This window comes from Podarcis melisellensis, assembly GCF_964234715.1.
Source record: "Podarcis melisellensis genome assembly, chromosome: 9".
NCBI lineage: Eukaryota > Metazoa > Chordata > Lepidosauria > Squamata > Lacertidae > Podarcis > Podarcis melisellensis.
Window position 1 is genome coordinate 73113742 of NC_138541.1, and position 19385 is coordinate 73133126.

The window sequence follows — 19385 nt, forward strand, 5'->3', positions numbered from 1 at the left end:
GTACGCTGAGAACCTACCTCCCTGTCTTGCCAGAGTGGTGCATGCTCTAGTTATCTCCCACTTGGACTACTGCAATGTGCTCTACGTGGGGCTACCTTTGAAGGTGACCCGGAAACTGTAATTAATCCAGAATGCGGCACCTAGACTGGTGACTGGGAGTGGCCGCCAAGACCACATAATACTGGTCCTGAGAGATCTACATTGGCTCCCAATATGTTTCCGAGCACAATTCAAACTGTTGGTGCTGACCTTTAAAACCCTAAATGGCCTCCGTCTTGTACACCTGAAGGAGCGTCTCCACCCCCATAGTTCAGCCAGGATACTGAGATCCAGTGCCGAGGGCCTTCTGGCAGTTCCCCCGCTGTGAGAACTGAGGTTACAGGAAACCAGACAGAGGGCCTTCTCGGTAGTGGCGCCCGCCCTGTGGAACGCCCTCTCATCAGATGTCAAGGAAATAAGCAGCTATCCTATCTTTAAAAGACATCTGAAGGCAGCCCTGTTTAGGGAAGTTTTTAATATTTAATGCGTTATTGTTTGCAACACTCAATTGGGAGCCACCCAGAATGGCTGGGGAAACTCAGCCAGATGGGCGGGGTATAAATAAATATTATTGTTGTTATTATTGTTATTATTACTATTATTATTATATCTGGGGTAAGGCATTTGATTCATTTTTGGATTGTGGACTGTCAGAAGTGGCCTGATGGTCAGTTTTGGTTAAGAATGTATGTAGCACTCTGGTACTATATACTGCATATAGACCACTGTGGTTGGCCCCTGTGAGAACAGGATGCTGGACTAGATGGTCCATGGGCTGGATCCAGCAGGCTCTTTCTATGTCCTGATGTTTGGGGCTGCAAGGTCCATCTTGACCAGCAGCCCCAAACATCAATTCCTCTTGAGACACGATCGGCTGGTTTCCAACTCAGGAGCCTGGGGTGAAATTTTGGACGAGGAGGATTTTGAAAGCATCCCTCTGCCATGTTTCAATGGAGGACTAATCAAGATGTTTTATCCCTGCTTGCCCACCAGATCCGGATGGAGACCTGGAATTTCCACCAAAGTCTTTGGGCTTCTCTGTGCTGCCACTAAGTAATCGTGTCTATCGGAAGCTTGCGGCAGACAGTAGCAGGAATGGAGTTCTTGTAGAAAACCTTCCCATCCAGGTAATGGTGACCATAGGCAACAGGACCTGCTGCAAAATCTCCTTGCCCCTCCACTGTAAAGGGCATTAAGATCAACAAATGCGACCTGGCTAGTTTTGGCTATGGCCTAATGGTTATCAACTTGTGGTAACACATCAACGGTCTTTTTCATTGCTATGGAATTCTCTTCTTGCTGAAATACTGGGGGTCCCATCAGTACTGGCATTCTGCCGGCTCTTGAAAACACAGCTTCTGACATGGGTCTCCTGTTTTTTATTGCTGTTTCAAGTGTTATGCTGATTTAATGGACTTATATGTCATATATTTAAATTATGGGTGTATGGTTGTATTACTATGCATTTTAATTACAGGTAGCTGTATTTTCATAATTGTTTGTTTGTGGACCACCTTGGTACTCCTGTTCAGGGTTCCATCCACTCTTCCTCTGGTGACCTACTCCGTTTCTGGTCATGACTGATCCTCAAGACACTCCTCATCGCTGAGGGCCACAAATTCCCCAGCCCTGAATTAGACCACCTGGGCGTTGCTGATGCCACAACCTCCACAGACCTGCCCTTAGTCCTTGTGGATCCTGTGGACATTCCCTCTTCTGCTTGGTAATGTGCCTCACACACTGCTGGACAGCTGCTCTGTTTGGCGAAGTGGAATGGAGAACTCAACATAAGACTGGAAAAATGAGACATGGAGAGGAACCTACAGATACACTCAGCCCTGGGCCCGTCCCTTCACCTTATATAGAATCATAGAATTGGGACCATGTTGGGACCATGAGGGTCATCAAGTCCAACCCCCTGCAATGCAGGAACCTTTTGCCCAGCATGGGGCTCAAACCCATGACCCATGAGATGAAGAGTCTCATGCTCTACAGCAGGCATAGGCAAACTCTGCCCTCCAGATGTTTTGAGACTACAATTCCCATCATCCCTGACCACTGGTCCTGTTAGCTAGGGATGATGGGAGTTGTAGTCCAAAAACATATGGAGGGCCGAGTTTGCCTATGCCTGCTTTACAGACTGAACCATCCAATTTGAATGATTCAGTCTTTCCAGACAGAGCCCTATTACTTCTTGTTTCCTCTCACTCAGTCATTGCAGGATCAATCCAGACACCAAGGAAAAGGAATCCACCATGCTAACTCCCATTAAGCTTATACAGCAAATCCCTCCCTCTTTTCTAAGTTTAAGAGTCTCATGCTTGTACAAACTGAGCTACCCAACATCCCCTTGCTGGTGGGCTTTCCAAATAGACCCATAGCTGACTGTGCGCTAACTGGGCCCTAGGCTCGATGGACTTGTGATCTGATCCAGCCATGCAGTTCACAACTCTGTGTGTTGACAATTCTTAATCAACCGTTTGTCTTTGTTGATTTCTCAGGATACAAACCTGCGCACCAGAAGTGGAGAAGTCCCAACTGTCCAGCTTGGTGTTCAGTTGATAAATTCAGAGGTGAGACACATGGAAATGCCAGCAAGATCAGCTTGGGGAGCTCCAGATAGGAGATACCCGAGAATCTTGCCTTCGTTAAAAAAAGGGGGTGGGACTGGACAGCTCAGATGGTCCATGAAGGACATTGGTGAACAAGCTGTACCCTGAGAGCTGCATGCAGTCCTCAGCCCAGTTTCAGGTGGCCCTTGGCTTGATTCATGTGGTTGGGGAGCAGTGGCGTCAGGTATAGGGGGCAGAAGGGGCTTCAAATCCCCCAATATTTTTTGGCAGGTGGCAGCACCCCACCAATATTGAGAGGACCCCCCCACACACACACACTGCCGCTGCCCTCCATACTCTCCAGCCCCAGCCTCCGCCCGGCAGCCCAGAAGCCAATCAGCGGCTGGGATGAGCAGGCATGGAGAATTCCCTCTGTACATCCTGCCCCACCTGGGGCACCCCAGGCAGCGTCACGTGTCGTGTGACAGCACCCGCTCAATGTGGGGGGGGGCATGCTGGCTTCCCTGCTGGAGAGGAGGGGAAATATGAAGGTAGCAATGAAAGAGTGAGAAATGAGTGCCCCCACCTGTAGGATTGTTGACATGTCTGCTTAGCAAATTCGTGCTAACTGCAGTGTCAGGACTTCAACATCTGGCAATGAAGTTTAGTTTGCCTAGCACACTTCTGTACAGTGCAGTGTCAGAAAAGGCTTCTTCAGTATCATCTACCTGATAACCTGTTGTCATTGGTGTGTCTACAGGTTCAGTTTGGTTAACACATCAGCATTTTTCTGACACTGTTGAGTCTGGCCCCTTCCATTTCAGGCTCTGATCCCACCCACTTTTGACTCCAGCCCCACACACCAGACTATATTTAGGGGGGGGGGGGAATGAACGAATTCCTATGCCCCACAAGTAACCCAGAGATGCATTTTAAATAAAAGGACACATTCTACTTGTGTAAAAACACACTGATTCCCGGACCGTCCGTGGGCTGGATTTAGAAGGCGATTGGGCCGGATCCAGCCTCTAGGCCTTAGTTTGCCTACCCATGGACTAGTGCCTCATGATGTTTAGTTGGAATCTCCTTTCATAGAAGCATAGAATGGTAGAGTTGGAAGGGACCAGTGGCGTAGCGTGGGTTGTCAGCACCCGGGGCAAGGCAAGTAATTTGCGCCCCCTAACCCGTGGATTTTAGTAGGGGCAGAGAGCTGCAAGTGCGAGCACGCCCCCCCAGATGTTGCGGCCGGTGCGGCCGGGCCCCCCCCTGCACCCCCCCACGCTATGCCACTGCAAGGGACCCCAATTCTGCAATTCTATAATTCTTTGAACGCCTGTCTCTGTGATACTTTGGATACTATCCTTCAAATGTGATGCTTTGTCAGAATCAAAACAAGCCGGAGATGCCAACACATCAAAAGCACTCGGATTCCAAATGTTCTGGGTAGAGCATGGGTGTGACACTTGTCTTGAGAATGCTAAATGTTCCAGACCTTTGCATGTTTGGCACCAGACTGCACACTCCTGACTCTAACCATGCTGCTATTTGAACCTGGGCCGGCGATCCTGTTCTTGGGCTGCTGCCTTGAATGGAGCTCCCCTCCACCAGCCCTCATGTGATCATGTGATTGTGCCCGAGAGGTGCAAAAATCACTGCAGACAGCAGGCAACCGGGCAGCCAGCTCCTCTGGAAAGAGAGAGTGCCCCTGGAGGCAGTTCATGAATATAGATGATGGCTTGCATTCTCTTGTAAAGCCCTCTGCCCTCCCTCCTCTGCCTCAAGCGCTTGCAAAGGAGTCTGTGTTAAAATAACAGCGAAGCCGAGAGGCTCAGCCTTGCTAAGCACCAACTCTAGCCTGTCAGTCCAAATTAGGTTGTAAAGGATGGAGGGAATGTGCCCGCCCCTGTGCTCTGCAGCGAAAAAGGGGGAGAAAATGTGGGGGAGGGAGGCTGATTAAAATACCAAGAGGTTCTCTTCTGTCTGCCAGCAGCTGGCCCACAAATAACAGGAATCGACTGTTGCACTGAGTCACATATGCAAATCTAACCTGCTGTTCCCAGTGCTCAGAGTTCATGGCCTCTCTCAGGTTACTGCTCATCATGGACTGTTTGGACACAGAGGAATGGTGGAAGGAACCATCAAGGGAAGAAGGCTCAGATCCCAGGGAATGATGGTCGGACAATGATGAGTAGTGTTGTAAACAAAAACTGGCCTTTTCCCTTATGGGGTATCCATAGTATTGGGGTATTGGTAGGAGAAAATAACAGAGGCCAACCAAAGAATATTGAGAAGCAAAGCAGCTAGTAAGCCTGATCTTTATTGATCTGTTGCAACAGAGTGCTCCCCTCACACGCAGAAAAGGAGGAGGAACCCAGAACAATGGCACACAAGGCCTTATAAAGACTTTTGAAATTGCCACCCTGTAGATCAAGACCACCCCCAGAAACATCATACATACATCACAGAAGGGGTGTAACCTAAGACCACCCCTCAGATACATCACACCTACATCACAGAAAAGGCGGTCTAAAACAGAAATTTGAATGTTGTTTTTCCTGGTTGCCAGGTTATCTGATTGTCTTTCCTGATAGTCTTTCACCCATTAAAATGCTGATTACTCAATTCCTGAGACCATGGGAAGGCTCCCTGACCCCCCTCCCTCCTTGCAGGGAAAACATTTGGTCAGTTGGGGAATCAAAATGGTTTCAGGTCGGTCTTCCTGTGCTGATCTATGTATGTGCTTGGTTGCTACACTTATGAACATTACCATATATCTAAGACCTCAAAATTCCTATCACAGTAGTCAGGGGGAGAAGACTGGGATGAGGAGGTGTCAGAAGATGAAGGGGTAACAGGCTCAGTGAGTTGAGAGAGTCTGTGGCGGAAAGAAATCCAGAATCAGGGCAGAAGCTGAAGCAGATAAGTGAAAGGAGGGAGGTCAAGAGGCAGAGATGTGTCAGGCTAGTGAAGAGTCATGAGTGTCTCCCCCTCCTGCTAAAGTAATCTCCCCTCCTGCCTGGTCTCCTAGAACCAGGAGAGGCATGGAATGGACGCAGCAAGGACAGGCTGCATGCAGGCGCAGTCTCCGATTGCTTGCAAGAAGCCCTGGTGAGGAGGAGACCTAGAAGGCTCTGGGGAGGCAGGGACTTTGAGTCTCAGCAATGATTTCATGGAGTAAGACCTAGAAGGCATGAGCTGCTGTGTTCATTAGGCCTGAAACCCCACCATGTCTGTGAGGATTGTGTTCCGCAAATGAAGAGTTAACGCCAGCTTTTAACTGTGTAATTTACTAACTGGCTCGTTTGGTGACACTGCCTTCCCATAGGCTTTGGAGGTCAGGCATTCAGCCTCATCTGCACTCATTGCAAATGCTAAGCTTTACTGGACTCCAGAACATTAGCTGCAATATTTGTTTGCTTGTTTGCTTGCTATTGCTAGACAATGGAACCATATACAGGGGGTCCTGGGGGCCTGGGCACCCATAAAAAATTTTATGTGGGTGCCTGGCCTCTGCTACCCACACTGTCACTCCCTACTGGGACTCATTTAGGTACATTAATTTCAGTGGGTTTGCTCTGAGCAGGGCTAACCTTGGATGCAACCCTCTGGATAGTGCTTTTTTATTTTTCCAGAAGCTGCTTTGAGACATTTGGTGAAAAATAAGGTATAAAATTCTTCAGTAATACAGAGGTACCTCGGGTTAAGAACTTAATTCATTCCGGAGGTCCATTCTTAACCTGAAACTGCTCTTAATCTGAAGCACCATTTTAGCTAATGGGGCCTCCCGCTGTTGCCGTGCCGCTGGAGCACAATTTCTGTTCTCATCCTGAAGCAAAGTTCTTGACCCGAGGTACTATTTCTGGGTTAGCCTGTAACCTAAAGTGTATGTAACCTGAGGTACCACTGTATTGCAATTAATAACAGCAGATACAGAATGCACAGAGTAGAGACTCTTTCATTGCCCAGGGCTGAACCTCCTAAGTATACCTACATTGTAGAAACATTATTTTTACAGGGGATGGGTGGGGCATTCTGGGACTGGTGCTACAATTGCAGAAAACAGCTGTGCCTTTGCCTTCTCCCCACCACCACCTCTCCCCATCCGCAAAGTTAATTTGGGACCGAACTTCAAGCCGGCAGGTTAATTCCATTGCTCTCCCCCCACAAAGCGCCGGGCCCCCTGGCTGGGGCAGGGCTGTCTGGCGAGCTACTTTGGAGTAATGGCCCAGGGGGTCAGCGGAGGGGGGCCGCGTGTGATGAATTATTCACAGAGGTGCTGGTAAGTGCAGAATTAATCCCCTTCCTTCCAGCTGGCTGCTGCACTAAATTATCACTCCTAGTCATGCGGGAAAATGCTGCGGAATTCATTTAGCTGATTATTGTTTTGATCTAAGGGCTGTTGTGTTCTTTTTTATCCCCCTTCCCCAGTTCTCCTCCTCCTCCTCCTCCTCTTTCTCCCCCTCCCCAACTAATGTATGTACAAGCGAGGGAGGGGGGGGAAATATCAGGTGACAAGCTCAGCTTCTCAATCCTGCCCTTAAAGCTTGTTTCAGCAAATCGGCCCTAGCAACAATGGAGAAAAAAATGGATTTGTTGCTAGCAGCACAAAGGAAAGGGAGGAGGGCGGTGGGAAGCGGCGCCGCGGGTTCAAGCAATCACAGCTTTGCGATGAACTGGACCGTTTTAAGCGCTAACCTCCCAGAATCCATCAGATTTTTTTATGAGCAACCTGGCAGGCGGTCGGTGTAAAGAGTGCAGGCTTTGGAAAGGTTTAAAATGTGCCAAAATCACTGGTATCCAAGAGGCAGTTGGAGTCACCTGTAGATCCTTTCTGCGCCCTTGGATTTTTAGTTGGGGAGAGCGCCCTTGCACACGGGTCCTGCTTATGGGCTACCCAGAGGCATCTAGTCGGCCACCCTAGACGGGCCATGATCCAGCTGCTCTTATGTTTTTCATACATACATACATACACACACAGAGAGAGAGAGAGAACCAAGCCTTGGTATGGCAACAGGCTAGAGTGAATAAGGCAAGAGGCCTGTGAACGTACAGTTGTGTTTCAGCCATTTGGAGGGAGGGTTGCCCCCTTTTAGGAGGTTTCCTCGCGTTTCCCCCCTACTTCTAGATACCCCAGCGATCCCCCAAGCAAACAGAGTCCTTCCTCTTCTTTGTAGGTGGTGCTATGTAGGTGGTGGCATAGTGATTGGCACTCACTCGCCGAACTTGGGAGCTAGTGGGAGCAATTGCGTATGTTAGCAGCATTGGTTTGCCTAGCAATTCAGAGTGACAACAATTCAGAATGTTGACAACTGTCAACATTTCCACAACCAGACCCCCCCCCCAAAAAAAGGAGGAACATGCTGGTTTGGTTAAGCATGAGAAAAAGATGAGCTCTGTAGGTTCCAGCCTCCTCTTCATGCCTCCCCATTCCACTGAGACTAGGGTTGCCAAATTTGTGAGCTTTTATTATTGAGCTTTCTGGAGGAAACCTCCCTCCAAAATTGTGATTTTTAAGCTTTTTGAGCTGTTTCTGCTGGTTTTTCCATCACGTTCCCAAAGCCATTTTTACACCTGAAAACCAGGACATGCCAGGAATTGAGCCTAACTGAGACACATTCTCATGTACCAGGCCACAAATCTCCTGAGTTGCTGTGCCCGCTGCCTCCATCACCCTTTCATTCTTTTTCCTCGTGCAGAAGGGCCATGGCTGAGTTTGTAAGTGAATCTGCTTTGCATGCAACAGGTCCTGGGTTCAACGTCTAGCATTTCCAGGTGAGGCTGGGAATGTCCCCTGCCTTAAACCAGGGATGGCCACAGACTTGGATGGCTTTAAAAGAGGATTAGTCAAATTCATGCAAAAGAGGGCTATTGATGGTTAGTAGCCATGAAGGCTACGCTCTGCCTCCACAGCTGGAGGGAGCAATCCTTCTGAATGCCAGAGGAGAGAGAGTGGCTCTTGAGTTTGAATCCTGCTTGCTGGTTCTGGGAATGTTCAGGGAGGCAGGAGAGGATATATTGTTTAATTATATCCTTTCCAACCTGCGCTAGCAAGTTCTATAATTTAGCAGAGCAACATTCCCCTTTTTAAACTTACACAGCAGATAGGTTTGCCAGGCTTGTATAAGCCTCTAAAATAAGTTTCCTGGTAATTCCCCTTTTATTCCCACCTAAAAAGAATAGACACAACACAGTCTTGTATAAAAGTATAAAATAGTTTACTCACTCATTCTGTTCACAGATGGATCCCAGAAGGCAGACATAAGTTACAGAAATTATATACACCTGGAATCTATCCCATAGGGAGATAGTTCCTTTGTCCTCTCTTGGCCAAGAGAGCATCTCAGGCTGATGCTTCTTCTATGAAAGCAAAATAGAGAAGAGATGTGGTGGCAAGTCCTGTGCTTTTGTTACCTGCACAGGTGAGGTCATGCCCACCTCTGGTTACATGTAGAAGAAGTTTGTCCCAGCACAGGAGGAAACAGGAAGTTTATCTACTGCCTGGACAAACATCCCTCGTCATGTCTAAACATGTCCACTCTAGGAATGTTGTATTTGACTGCTCTGTGTTTCACACCCCACACTGGTTTCCCACAGACAACTGTCCAGCCACTGTGAGAGCACAATGCTGGACTAGATGGGCGACTGGCCGGATCCAACAGGCATTTCTTGTGTTACATTTTTCACCCTCGAGAGTAGCTGACACATGGACCGAACGAGTCATACGGCAGCACCTTATGTTCCTATGAGGCACTGTCAACATTTCCACAACCAGACCCCCCCCCCCAAAAAAAACCTGACACATAATCTGCATTTACATGGTATGAGCTACCATTTGGGGGGATTTAATTAAATCTAATAGAAACAGCACTTTTGATCCTATATTTCTTTTCCTTGCTCGCTGTCACTTTAAACTGTTTTAACCAAGTAACAAATTGGGGTTTTCGGGTGGTCTTTAGAAGAAGAAAAACACACAAAAGGCAATCCCGGCTGATAACAGTAGAATTAAAAACCCCATCATGCGATGTGACTTGCTTTAAAGTGTCAGCTACTGACAAGTCCCTTAGTGCCCAGTGGGCTGTAGAAAGGTGGGGAGAGAACATAAATTAAACTGATAATGTTTGACGATGGAAAGAGAGACGCTCTTTCCCTTGGGGTGGAGGAAAGCAGTCTTTTGCCGGGGCATCTGGGCATCTACTCTCTGACAACAATGACTGTTGTTGTTTTTTTGTCACTTTGCCTGCAGAGTGGGACATTTGTTGATCTTGTTTTATTTATGAATCACTTCCCAGGTAGCATCTCAAAGCCATGTAGCAATAAAAAAAAAAACCCCACAATAAAAATGTGTATTAAAAATATCCTATGTTAAAATGAATTAGAACCATTTCATATACAGTGGTACCTCGGGATGCAAACGGGATCCGTTCCGGAGCCCCGTTTGCATCCTGAATGGAACGTAAGACGCAATGGCGCATCTGCGTGTGCATGAGTCGCGTTTTGCCGCTTCCACGCATGCGTGTGACGTCACTTTGAGTGTCATCTTTTAATGCAGAATGGACCAAATTTCTCCCCCATTCCTAATATGAAGTGAGCCAATATTTTAGGTGTTCTGGTTACAACATGTATATTTTGGGAATGTTCAGGGAGGCAGGAGAGGATATATTGTTTAATTATATCCTTCCCAACTTGTTAACACAAGTTCTATAATTTAGCAGAGTAACATTCCCCTTTTAAACTTTCATAGCAGATAGGTTTGCCAGGCTTGTATAAGCCTCTAAAATAAGTTTCCTGGTAATTCCCATTTATTCCCTCATAAAAAGAATAGATACAACACAGTCTTGTATAAAAGTATAAAATAGTTTACTCACACATCCTGTTCACAGATGGATCCCAGCAGGCAGACTTAAGTTACAAAATATATACACTTGGAATCTATCAGGCTGATGCTTCTTCAACAAAAGCAAAATGGAGAAGAGAGAGATGGCTGCCTCCCCTGTGCTATTTTGTTACCTGCACAGGTGAGGTCACGCCCACCTCTGGTCACATGTAGAGGAAGTTTGTCCCAGCCCAGGAGGAAACAGGAAGTTCCGACTGGCTAATCTAGAGACATCCCCTTTTTATGTCCACTCTAGGAATGTTGTATTTGCCTGCTTTGTGTTTCACACCCCACATATATGGCTTTGTACTGGTACCTAATGCAGGGAGTTACAGTGGTACCTCGGGTTAAGTACTTAATTCGTTCCGGAGGTCCATACTTAACCTGAAGCTGTTCTTAACCTGAAGCACCACTTCAGCTAATAAGGCTTCCTGCTGCTGCCGCCACGCCGCTCGAGCACGATTTCTGTTCTCATCCTGAAGCAAAGTTCTTAACCTGAAGCACTATTTCTGGGTTAGCGGAGTCTGTGACCTGAAGCGTATGTAACCTGAAGCATATGTAACCTGAGGTACCACTGCATCTGAAAACTGCTCCTGTCTGTTTCCTTGTTGCTAGCATACTATTGTCTCATCTGGAAGGACCTGATCTGGCATCCTTTCTAGTTTACCTTTGTGTTTTCCATGCTTCACTGAGGCACTGGGACATTCCCGGGGGTAGTGCTACCTGGCTTTCATTTCCGCAGAACGAAAGGGCATGGGAATCCTGTGGCTTGTGTGCGATATTTGCTTTGAATACAAATAGTTCTGCTCTATCCTGCCTTGGAGCCCTGTGTCCAGTTCTGGGTGCCACAATTTAAGGATATGGAAAAGCTGGAATGTGTGCGGAGGGGGGAAATATTGGGGGAAAGGTGATATGGTAGTCATCTTCAAATATCTGAAAGGATGTCACGCAAAAAATGGAGCAAGCTTCTTTTTTGCTGCTACAGATGGGAGGACCTGGACCGATAGATTCAATAGATGACAAGAAGTGAGATTCTGCCTATATCCTAGGAAGACCTTTCTGGTGGCAAGAGCCATTCAACAGTGGAAGGGACTCCCTTGGGAGGTTGTGGACTCTCCTTCCTTGGAGGATTTAAGCAGAGGTTGGATGGTCATCTGTCAGGGACTTTTTAGTTGTGACTCCTGCATAGCAGGGGGTTGGACTAGATGACCCTTGGGTACCCCTTACAATCTATAACTGTGTTTCTATGAAATAAAAGAGGGCTAGGATGATATGAGCTTCCTCTTATGTTTTGCTGCTGTCCAGCTCTCTTACAAGATTTTGGAGATTTCAGGGTTTGGGGTGAAGTCAAAGGGGCATAATATAGGGTCTGGCACTGATAGGCAGTAGCTTCCCCCAGAACCTTCCCACTCCCATCAGAACAACGCTACACAAACCAATTGTTGTTGCTGTTACCAGGAAAGCAGGTGACCAGGCCACTGGTACGCCAATATTTTGGAGAATTTTCAGCTCAGCCCTAAAATATATCTGAGCCTACGTGAGAGCAAAGAGGCACCCTTGCAAGGAAGTGTTTGCCCTTCTCTATGTTGAGCTCCCTAGGGATTGAGAGGCTGCAACAGGGATGGAGAGCCTTGGACCTCTTCAAGCCCATCTGCCCTGCATGGCCCAGGGATGATGGGACACAGACGTCTGGCTTTATCTGACGAGTGACTGCAGGGCTCCCACTTGTACGCCTCTTTACATCCTGGCAAACCAGATCTTTCTCTCACGCACTCATTCTCTTTTTTTATATATTATTTTTTATTAAATTTTTAACATAAGGTAAAAGGTAAAGGCACCCCTGCCCGTACGGGCCAGTCTTGACAGACTCTGGGGTTGTGCGCCCATCTCACTTAAGAGGCCAGGGGCCAGCGCTGTCCGGAGACACTTCCGGGTCATGTGGCCAGCGTGACATCGCTGCTCTGGCGAGCCAGAGCCGCACACGGAAACGCCGTTTACCTTCCCGCTGGTAAGCGGTCCCTATTTATCTACTTGCACCCGGAGGTGCTTTCGAACTGCTAGGTTGGCAGGCGCTGGGACCGAGCAGCGGGAGCGCACCCCGCCGCAGGGATTCGAACCGCCGACCTTTCGATCGGCAAGTCCTAGGCACTGAGGCTTTAACCCACAGCGCCACCTGCGTCCCTTAATTTTTAACATACTCAACAGTAATTAAACATACTTTTACATCTTATACAATTTTTTGACTTCCATCAATCTCGTCTGAAAATTTTCCAGTCTGATCTCTTAGTATACATTTCTTACTTTCCCTATTACATTTACGTCTCATAGCTGGTATCTCTATTCTTTTTCTACTTTGTGACGTTTCATATATTTCTCCTTACAAAACTTATTGTGGTCCTACCAGCGTAATTTGTTGATTACAGTTGCTCTTCAAATAGTTCATATACTTCTTCCAATCTTCTGTGAATCTCTGGTCCCGCAGGTTTCGAATCCTTCCTTCATTTTGTCCAATTCTGCATAGTCCATTAATTTCATCTGCCATTCACCTCACACGCTCATTCTCAACAAGTGCTGTTATTCACAAACATCTTCATCCTCAGTGGAGGTGTGTGTGTGTTTAGTCTTCGTCCAGCTGAAATGGTTTCCTTAGGTACTGTTGCCAAGTTATAATTTATTTATTCATAATACATTGATGAGCCAGTGAGTAAATCACATTGTGCATGTTGGAGTTAACTCTTTATTAGCAAGACCAGGATCTGCACAGACATGACACAATGTCAGGCCTAATGAGCACAGCAGCTCATCCCTGGTGGGTCCTGCCCTATGGATCAGTTGCTAAGACCGAAAGTCCCTGCCTCCCCACAGCTGTCTTCAGTCTCCTCTTTTCCAGGGGTTTCGCCCAAGTAATCTGAGACTGTGCCTCTGTGAAGCTAACCTCTCCTCTGCCCTCTTCTTGCCTCTGCCCCCTTCTGGGACATCAAGGGGGAAGGGATCTCATTGTTAGGATATAGTTCCGTTCCAACTTAAAAGGGTACAGCCATGACTGTTGTGTGTCACATGCCTGCTTACTTCCAGCACAGATCTGCTGGGAACTTCCGTTTGTATATGCATTGCTGCTGTTTTGCTGGACATGAAGGGAAGCAGACATGTTTTTCCCTTTGTTCCTGCTGCTGAATAAAATGCTGTAATATACAGTCATACTTTGGGTTGAATGTGCTTTGGGTTGAGCGTGTTCGAGTTGCGCTCCGCGGCAACCCGGACGTAACGGAGCGTGTTACTTCCGGGTTTCACCACTCACACATGCGCAGACGCTCAAAATGACATCACGCGCATGCGCGGAAGCGGCAAAAAGCGACTCACGCACGCACAGACGCGCTGTCACCTGTTACGTTCGCTTCAGGATGCGAACGGGGCTCTGGAACGGATCCTGTTCACATCCCGAGTTACCACTGTACTGCTTACACAAGGCTCTGTCCGCCTCTTCTACTGTGAGAAGATTTATTCACTCTGCTGATAGAGCGTGCACAGGTCTCTAAATGTATCTGAGGCTCGTGTCACTGACTGATGCTGTTCCAAGGGAGACCGGTGATCGTCCGGCTGCCGGCCAGTGGCTGGAGCCAGCTGGGGGCCTGCCTGATGCCCCTGTCTCCCCAGCAGTATCCCAACACTCATTGCAGCAGGAGGGGGCGACACTCGTGCCTCTTCACCAGCCTGACTCATCTCTGCCTCTTGGCCTCCCTGATTCAGCTTCAGCTTCAGCTTCAGCTCCTGCCCCCGATTCCTGACTTCTTTCTGCCACAGACTCTCCCCACTGACTAAGCCCTGTTATCTCTTAAGCTTCCGACACGCCTTCCTTGTCCTCTCCTTCTGACCACTCATTGTCTTCCCACTGCCACTCCCATTTTTACTCTGAGGAAAGCTTACTTGAATGTTGCCCACTGCTACTGAGTGAGATGGGCCCAAATTAAGGCAGCATCCTGCCATCCACTGCTTCTAGGCCAGGGGACGGACCAGCACAGAAATTTGTGGGGTTAGAAGCAAGTAAGTGAGCATGCAAACAAGCGAGTGAGCGAGCAAGCAGCAAGCAACTCCAGCAATCCTGCAGCTGTGTTAGCTTGCACATATAAGAGCCGTTGTGATTACAGTAAGGCGGAGGGGGGAGATTATTACAGAAGGAAATGAAAGGCTAGTGCCTGAATGGAGGTGGGTTGTGGGCTCTCCATTATTCTCTGCCAGGTTCCTTCCTGCCCTAATCCCCCTCCTCTTTGGCTCAGCATCCTTAGAAAATCTTGATTGCTGCAGAAATTACAGAGGAGTGATAGAATGACTGCCGAATGGAAACGGACTGAGCCAGCCTCGCTTTGTTAGGCAGCTAATGAGTGGAAGACAGCAGGGCCAAAGCAAAGCGGAGCAGAACATGCACACACAGAGACATTGAAATGAACGTCTTTGTGGAAGAACATTTGTCCGTTCCCACTCACTTCTCCCAGAGGAGGGTTTAGGAGAGAGCTAATTGAATTAGGAGCATGTGCAGCACTGCTAGCCAACCTGCCCTGTCTTTGTCAGGCAAAAAGTGGGGTGGGGTGTGGGACTGGAGTCATCTGTATCCTTCCAGCCCACCTTGGGCGCCATCTGTGCGCTTGGTGTCATTTGCAAGGAGCCTGGTAAACTGTTGCATTTTGCATGAGGCGCTTCTTCCCCACGAGGGTCTGCACAAACTGGGGCCCACTGCTTTGAATGCCAAGGGCGCTCAGCCAAGGTCAAAGGCCTCCCAGCCGAATGAAATATGAAGGCCCAGAAGATGGAGTTAATAAGGCGCTGGTCAACAAGGGCATCAGCAGGGCACCCCCTACCACCATTTGGGTAGTTGCTCACTCTACACATCCTTCTCGCGAGCACAGACTCCAGGGATGGAAGAGGATCTGAGTGAGAGAAGAAGCAGAAGTAAAAGGCAGCCCTTCTTCACAAAGGATGTAGAGGGACTTCTGTAGCAGCACGCCTACAGTCGGGTGGGGATCTGTGCTCCTGCTGTCTCGAGGCAGACCCAGTGTTGGAAAGAGGCAGAAACGGGCGACAAGGCGTACGTCACCCGACCTCAGGGGGGGATCCTGAGGGCAGAGCCCATGGCAGCGCGATAAGGGCTCTCCCAAAGCGAGAAAACAAAGTATATAGCCAAGAAGAAGCAGGGAGGACCTCCGCACAAAAGGGTTAATTCCCTCTCCGACACAAACACCCCAAAACCTGGCGAAGCAGTGCCAAACTCTCCCAAAAGAGAGAGACTGTTAAAAACAAGACGTTTTACTCCCAAAAACGGCGGTAGAGAACTTAAAATCTTTAACAACTCCCCACTAGTGAAGGTGGGCGGCAAGGGAGAGACGAGATAAAAAGCTTTTTTTAGACACAGAGTTTGGCTTGAAATAAAGAGGGGGTCGCAACACAGCACAGACAACTCCTGTTATAATACCCCACGAAGAGTTTGTTAGGAGCAAAAACAAACACCCCAAAGGTTTAAGGAAATTGCAATAAGAAAGAGATGGATATATTTGGGGGGGCAGAACCTAGCTATCTGCAACACAATTGGTCAGTTAAGTGTTTTTATTTATTTCCTTGATTTAGGGGGGCAGCTGCCCCCCCAATCTGGCTACGCCCATGGGGACCGCCAACTTGGAAGACTTTGAAAGAGGATTGGACGAATTATTGGACAAGAGGGCTATCATTGGCTACTATCCACAATGACTATGCCTCTACAGTCTGAGGCAGCCCTAATGAAGCATTGCGGCCTCTAGTCACGGAGGCAGGAGGCTCCGAGGGCCACTTTGCCGCCAGCCACCCGCAGCGGCCAATTTGGCGAGTTAGGGATGCATTACAAGGAAATGAGTCGGACGCATTTGCTGGGCACGTCAACGAATGCCGAGGGAGCTGGTGGAGATTGGCTCCTTTCGGGAATGATTGAAGTTTCTGCGCTCGCTGAATCCGCTCCAATTAGAGAGCCACCCCTGTTTGCTTAAGGACCATCTGCCGAGTGTCGTTTGTTTGCACCGTTGATGAGCTTCAGACAGCAGCTTCTAATTGATCTGTAGGTCCCTGCCAAGGGAGGAGAGGCAGTCACTCCCAAGCGAAAAGCAAGATGTCCAACCTTGTCGCTGATCTGGGACCCACAGTGATAGGAGGATGTGATGGCTTATTCCATGGGTAGGCAAACTAAGGCCCGGAGGCCGGATGCGGCCCAATCGCCTTCTAAATCTGGACCATGGACGGTCTGGGAATCAGCGTATTTTTACATGAGTGGCATGTGTCCTTTTATTTAAAATGCATCTCTGGGTTATTTGTGGGGCATAGGAATTTTTTTGTTTTTTTCCTTCAAAATATACTCCGGCCCCCCACAAGGTCTGAGGGACAGTGGAGTGGCCCACTGCTGAAAAAGTTTGCTGACCCCTGCCTAATTCTTTGCAAGAAAGGGGTCTGCGCAAGTACATACATGTGTACTAGAGTTTCCCAAGTCGGACGTGCACACCTTTTAATAGTTGTATGACAAGCCATTGTTCACCAATTGATGCTTTTTCTGCTAACTGTTAAAGACCCAGCAGTCCAGCTAGGAAAATCAGTTGGCAATCTTCATCCATACACGGGTTTCACGGCTCTGTACGTAAAAAAATGCAACTAGTCCTATATAGTGGTACCTTGGTTTAAGAACAGCTTAGTTTATGAACAACATGGATTAAGAATGCTGCAAACCCAGAAGTAGGTGTTTTGGTTTGTGAACTTAGCCTTGGAATAAGAACATGTTTCGCTTCCTGTTGAGTGTGTTCCATTTGTAAACTGAGTCCCCCGCTGCTATGGGAAAGCACGCCTTGGTTTAAGAACACTTTGGTTGAAGAACGGACTTCCGGAATGGATTAAGTTTGTAAACCAAGGTACTACTGTAATATTGATACAAAATATTAACCATTAAAGGTAAAGGGACCCCTGACCATTAGGTCCAGTCATGGCCGACTCTGGGGTTGCGCCGCTCATCTCGCTTTACTGGCCAAGGGAGCCAGTGTACAGCTTCCGGGTCGTGTGGCCAGCATGACTAAGCCACTTCTGGCGAACCAGAGCAGCGCACGGAAACACTGTTTACCTTCCCGCCAGAGCGGTACCTATTTATCTACTTGCACTTTGACGTGCTTTCGAACTGCTAGGTTGGCAGGAGCAGGGACCGAGCAACAGGAGCTCACCCTGTTGCGGGGATTCGAACCGCCAACCTTCTGATCGGCAAGTCCTAGGCTCTGTGGTTTAACCCACAGCGCTACCCATGTCCCTTAACCACCACTCATGCAATAATTAGCATTGTAATGTTCTACATTTCTTATTGCACAGAGGCCAGACCTGTTTTTGACATCATCTACAACAGATGACCTTCCTGTCCTGGATCCAGAACTGGTGGGGCAGCTGGGGACCATCAAGGAGCCCTGGACAAGTATAGTGCCCCGAAAAGAGGTGAGTGACTCCCTTTCCTTGAGCTACGTGAGATATGGGAAGGTCTAGCAGCAGGGCTACAGAGCTGTATTTCCCTTGAAGTTAGAAATCACTGGGAACTTACGGTGCCTTTGTAACATCTGGCGATTTGCAAGTACAAAAGCAGAGCACATGGAAAGTAAGCACACTCCTGAAGCAAGCAGCTCGACTGCTAGAACTGCATCAATTTATATTTTTTTATTTTTGCAATAATATTTATTAAGGTGTTCAGTCCTGCAATACAACATGAAAAAAGGAAACAGATACTAAAAGAGGGGTAAAAGAAGCAAACAAACAGCAGGTAGAGGATTAAGTAGATATATCTGAGGCAGTGGGCTCATCTGGAAAATATATATTCCAGGAGAGGTGACAAGACCTTATTTCTGCAATTGAGCGTGGTGGCAACTGATGCAGGTGCCTTTTTTTCCTCGTGAGTGTGTGTGTGTGTTTGTGTGTGTGTGTGTGGTCAGATGGGTGGACGTGGGGTGGGAAGACCAGCACTGTTTTGTGGCCCTGCCTCTTTCCTTTGCCTCTTTGGATTTGGCGGCAATTTTCTCTCGTGCCATGAACCTCACAGCAGCCATTTTATGACTGACACCCATGGCACTTTCTCAGAATTCCAAATGTTCCCACTACCCCCCCAAAAAAGAGTTGGATGAAGAGTGAATGCAGAGCTCTTTTCAGGGGCAGGGGCAGCACATACATGCTCCTCCACCAACTGCCTAAACAAGGTCTATCTTGTTTGTAGAAACTCAGATCTCCATTGCAGGCCAAGCACTGGGAGTACAGTCACAGGTCTACATCGGTGTTATGTACTGAAGTTCTCACCCTGGGCCAGCAGGGGGAATACTGTAGATAGTTATGCAAATAAGGGATCGAAAGTGACGTTCAGTGATTGGATAGTTACAGAAAGTTGTTACTGTAGCTTTGTAGTTGAGCTTTATATAAGCAGGCTGGCTGAACCCTTCAGTTCAGTTCTGTTCTGGCCTGTGTATAAACAAGAGCTGTTTGAAGAATCGCTGTGTCGTCTGATATGTTCACCCACAACTTAACAATCACTTGGCATGTGCCAAGGTCCACATTCCTCTGTGGGGCCTACTGTTGACACTGTGCACCTCCCAGCACTCTTCCTCCTCATTTCCTCACCTGCCCTTTCAAAGCATAAGAGCAAAAGCAGAGCCCTGCTGGATCAGGCCCATGGTCCACCTAGTCCAGCCTCTTGTTCTCACAGGGGCCAACCAGATGCCCATTGTGGGAAACCAGCAAGTAAAACAGGAGCACAAGAGCCTTCTTCTCTTCCAGCAAGTGGTATTCGGAAGCACTGCTACCTGTGACCACGAGACACAGCAGAGCTATCGTGACTGATAGGCGTTGGTCACAGAACACAAGAATCACAGAATTACAGAACTCTAAAGCTGGAAGGT

General features: G+C 48.1%; 1 protein-coding gene across 3 annotated transcripts in view; it reads left to right on the plus strand.

Annotated features, from left to right (window-relative positions):
• Positions 1-19385, plus strand: part of CCDC33 (coiled-coil domain containing 33) — a 153264-nt gene that overhangs the window by 71282 nt on the left and 62597 nt on the right. For all 3 annotated transcript variants that reach the window (XM_081925556.1, XM_081925557.1, XM_081925558.1), the window contains 3 exons: positions 1033-1166; positions 2541-2612; positions 17824-17943. In XM_081925556.1, coding sequence (XP_081781682.1) covers positions 1033-1166; positions 2541-2612; positions 17824-17943 — 326 coding nt within the window. The remainder of the gene's footprint in view (positions 1-1032; positions 1167-2540; positions 2613-17823; positions 17944-19385) is intronic.